Raw genomic sequence first — 3614 nt, 5'->3', positions numbered from 1 at the left:
TGTGTGTGTGTGTGTGTGTGTGTGTGTGTGTGTGTGTGTGTGTGTGTGTGTGTGGGGTTGTTTTACATCATACAACTTTCTGCTGCATCAATATTAATCAGGCCTAATCCATATTAATGTGGACCTTTGAAGTGGAATCCTTCCAGCAGCTCTCACACAATGAACAAAGTGAATATTCATACTGGTCTGTGGCATCATTCTGCAAGTGTTTCATGACACAGTTTAGACTATAATTTCTAATCTGCATCTTTTTTTCCCCCATTTCTTTTAACTTCATCGTCAGTCCTGATGCAAACAGACAGTTTAAGCAGCTGCAGCATTCTGTCCGAGGGGTCAGCGCTGTTCAGCGACCTACCTGTGTTGTAGGCCGTCTGCATGCCGGGGAAGGGTGCGAGGAGACTGGGCGTCGCGACGGAGACCACCGGGGTGGTGAGTGGCTGCGTCACCTGGGAGCCACCTAGTCGCTGGACATTCTAGGGAGAGGAAACAAAATTCAAGAACATCTCAGGTTAAAAGTGGTCTTCTAAAAAAAATAATAAATAAATAAAAATAAAGTGTAGTGGTCTCGTCACGGGTTGTGCAGTTCTAGAACCGATTTAGCAACTGCAAAGTAGTTAAAAAAAAGATAAAATTGACTCTAGATGCAATTGTCAGCATTGCTTCTCGGCTCAGCAGAGTTAATTTATGCTAAAATATGATTTCCTGCAGCAATCAGGCACTGATGCAATTATATCTGAGTGATTACCGAATCTTTACCATATCTATAAAATTTCTGTCTAAAATACCCAACAGATTTACAATAAAAAAAGTTTCATCTTTTTTCTTGTAACCTATGAATCCAGATCTGTGGCTTTGGGTTGTAAAAAAAAAACAAAACAAACAAAAAAAAACAACACCTGGTCTGGTTCATTTCCTGCCTTTTCTTTTTGTCCTTTTATAGTCTGAGTGTAGAAGTTCATGGCTCATGACTTCATTTTTCTTCAACAGCAGTAATAATGGCTAGCATGTGCCTTCCACTGTGCAGCAGAGTGGATGCAAAGACCTTGCAAGAAAAATTCAGTTACTGCTGGAATATTTAGCATCAAAACACCTTATTTTACTTCTCACGGAAATAAAAACAAAAACACTGGAGCCTCTGATTCCCCTGATAGATGTGCATTAACTTTAATCATTATTCAGCAGTCTCCTTCCACTTTAAATGTACTATCAAAAAAATTACAGAAGCAAAACAAGTAGTAATAAGTGAATTAATATGTGAATGATGTTCATTAACAGATCACTCCGTTTGTCTGTGCCGTGAGTTCTCAGATGTGTTTCAGCATCGCGCTCCATCTGGAGACATCTTGTTCCCTGCAAGCACACCCAGCCACCTGACTTTCCCCCCCGAGGTGTTCAACTTTTTTTCCCCCCCTGCGACAATTTAACATTGTCGTGCGAGATGAGAAAATTCTCGCTTCTCAAGGTGGCGTTGGCACAGCAACGCTGTCGCCAGGGCCCGGTGCTCGTGTTCTGTAGAGTCACGGAGGAAAGGTGTTGTGAGAGGTAGCGCCGTGCTGGAGGATCATGCTGACAGGAAGGCATGCATCGGCAAGGCTGACAGGTGTGTGTGTGTGTGAATGCATTTTTATTAAAACAAAAAAATGTGAGTATACGAATACGCCCAGAGTAAATACACTAAGTGTAAGTTAGCTCTGACGTGTGTATAATTATGCAGATAGTAAAGCATGCGTGCGTGCGTGCGTGCGTGCGTGCGTGCGTGCGTGCGTGCGTGTGTGTGTGTGTGACTGAATGGGGTCAGAGGATCTGAGGCTAACATGCCCATCTGTGCTCCAGGTTGGAGACTGTGAGCTCTCCTCTCTCTGATCCTCAGAACATAGACAGATGAAACCAAACATGCACATGCCGAGCAGCTTTAGCACAAAGCAGAGAGTCAGCTGGTTGCTCCAGTTCCCTGAATATTTCCTCTCTACAGCCTGCCTTACACCAGTGTCACTGCAGGCTGGCTCACAAGCAGCTATTAAAACTCTGTTCCAATTCGCTTCAAAAGACTTGTGGTCATTCATACAAGTGTAAAATTAAACATTTTCACTTAGGGGCAGCTGGGTTGGAGTGGTTAGGGGATCCCCCGTTCCATCCGTCTCTGTAGCTGTAGCTACATTGTAGCAGTCTTTGAGTGTCCAAAAATTATTTTTTTCCTCATCTTCCCTTGTGTGGTTTTTAGTTTTTCTGTTAAAGGTAGCGCAACTCTGTTTGCTGCATGACCGGTTTCACCTGTTCCCCCATGTTTGTCATGTGTGTCTTCTTGAATGGGTGTTTCTTAACTGCCCCATCCCCCCTTCCCTAATTGTACAGCACCTTGTGAATATATTTCTGTGAAAGGCGCTATATAAATTAAACTTTACTTTCTTACTTACTTACAAAAATACCCTATATTAGTGCGATTAATTTTTTTATTTTTTAACAATAATTTGGAACGTTTTTAAATTAAAGGGGCAATATTATGTTTTTCTCAGGCATATATTTAAATTCTATACCATCATAAAAGTAACTATGTCACTTTCAGCTGTTATTAAAATGTTGTTTATATGTTTAAATAGAAAATAAACTTGACTTCTCATCTTATCTGTTTCTAAACGCCTTGAAATTGGCCTCTGTCTCTTTAAGAACCTCCTTCTGCTTCTGTCCCACCCATTTCAGCTCAAGGCTGGGTGGGTGTGTGTGCTCTGTGATGAGGAAGCTCAGCTTGGAGACACAGCCCAGAGGAGGAGCTGATCCCAAAAGGCGGTTCTAGACCCCAACCGGTTGTTTTTGCTCACCTGCCTGGCTGCCTCAGGACACTACAGGATTTCTTAAACATGCATTAATGAGTCAATATGAGATAAATATCCATTTAAAGTACTATTCCATGGATGACTAGTCAAATGCTCTGCAACAGATTTATGTTACGTATCAAGTATCTTACAATTCTATATCAAGATATTTTTCCCACCCATATTATATCCTTAGCTGATTTTCATTTTTATTTTCAAGTTAATGGGGGTTCTTTGGAAATAGTTACACAATTAATACGACAATAGATGTCAAAATGTTTGAGGGTTTGATTGACAGATCTGATGGTCAGAGCAGCTGGATGTTCACCAGTAAAGAGGAATAGCATCATGCTAATAGCTTTGATTCATGGCTTTTCATTAGTTGGTGGATTAGTCAATATATTCAAGTCCTCAACCTCTTTTGCATTACAGATCAGTGCATTATAATACAAGTTTCCTAAAGATTAGGTGGTAAAAATAAGTTTTTGAGCAAAGTTTCTTTTTAATGGATTTTTTTAGCTTGCACATTTACTGAGGATAGCTACGAGATCTGCATTAAAGTGAGCTGTGAGACTGTCAGTTCTTAGAAGCTTGAAAAATAGTATATATTTTTAAAGTCAGTGTTTCAAATTTTGTACTGATCTAATTTTGATCAAATTGGTTTTATTGTAGTTTTTGTTTTCTGTTAAATAAATGTAATGTACTGTTAAAATGTGTTTATTGCCCAAGAATCAAACATGTTAGGTCTTATATTTTTGCATAAAGCTGACAATTCTTGTTAAAACAAAGTTCATATTTAAGAAT

The 3614-nt window shown here is 39.8% G+C and overlaps 1 protein-coding gene across 1 annotated transcript in view; it reads right to left on the bottom strand.

The window, feature by feature from the left end:
* The window catches only part of mef2d (myocyte enhancer factor 2d), a gene marked incomplete in the record, with an annotated part of 107961 nt that overhangs the window by 24032 nt on the left and 80315 nt on the right, over positions 1-3614 (bottom strand). Inside the window, 1 exon segment of the mRNA XM_014024560.1 lies at positions 356-473. Coding sequence (XP_013880014.1) covers positions 356-473 — 118 coding nt within the window.

This window comes from Austrofundulus limnaeus, unplaced genomic scaffold, assembly GCF_001266775.1.
Source record: "Austrofundulus limnaeus strain Quisiro unplaced genomic scaffold, Austrofundulus_limnaeus-1.0 Scaffold427, whole genome shotgun sequence".
NCBI lineage: Eukaryota > Metazoa > Chordata > Actinopteri > Cyprinodontiformes > Rivulidae > Austrofundulus > Austrofundulus limnaeus.
Note: the sequence above shows the minus strand (reverse complement) of the source record. Positions and strands in the feature narration are given on the sequence as shown.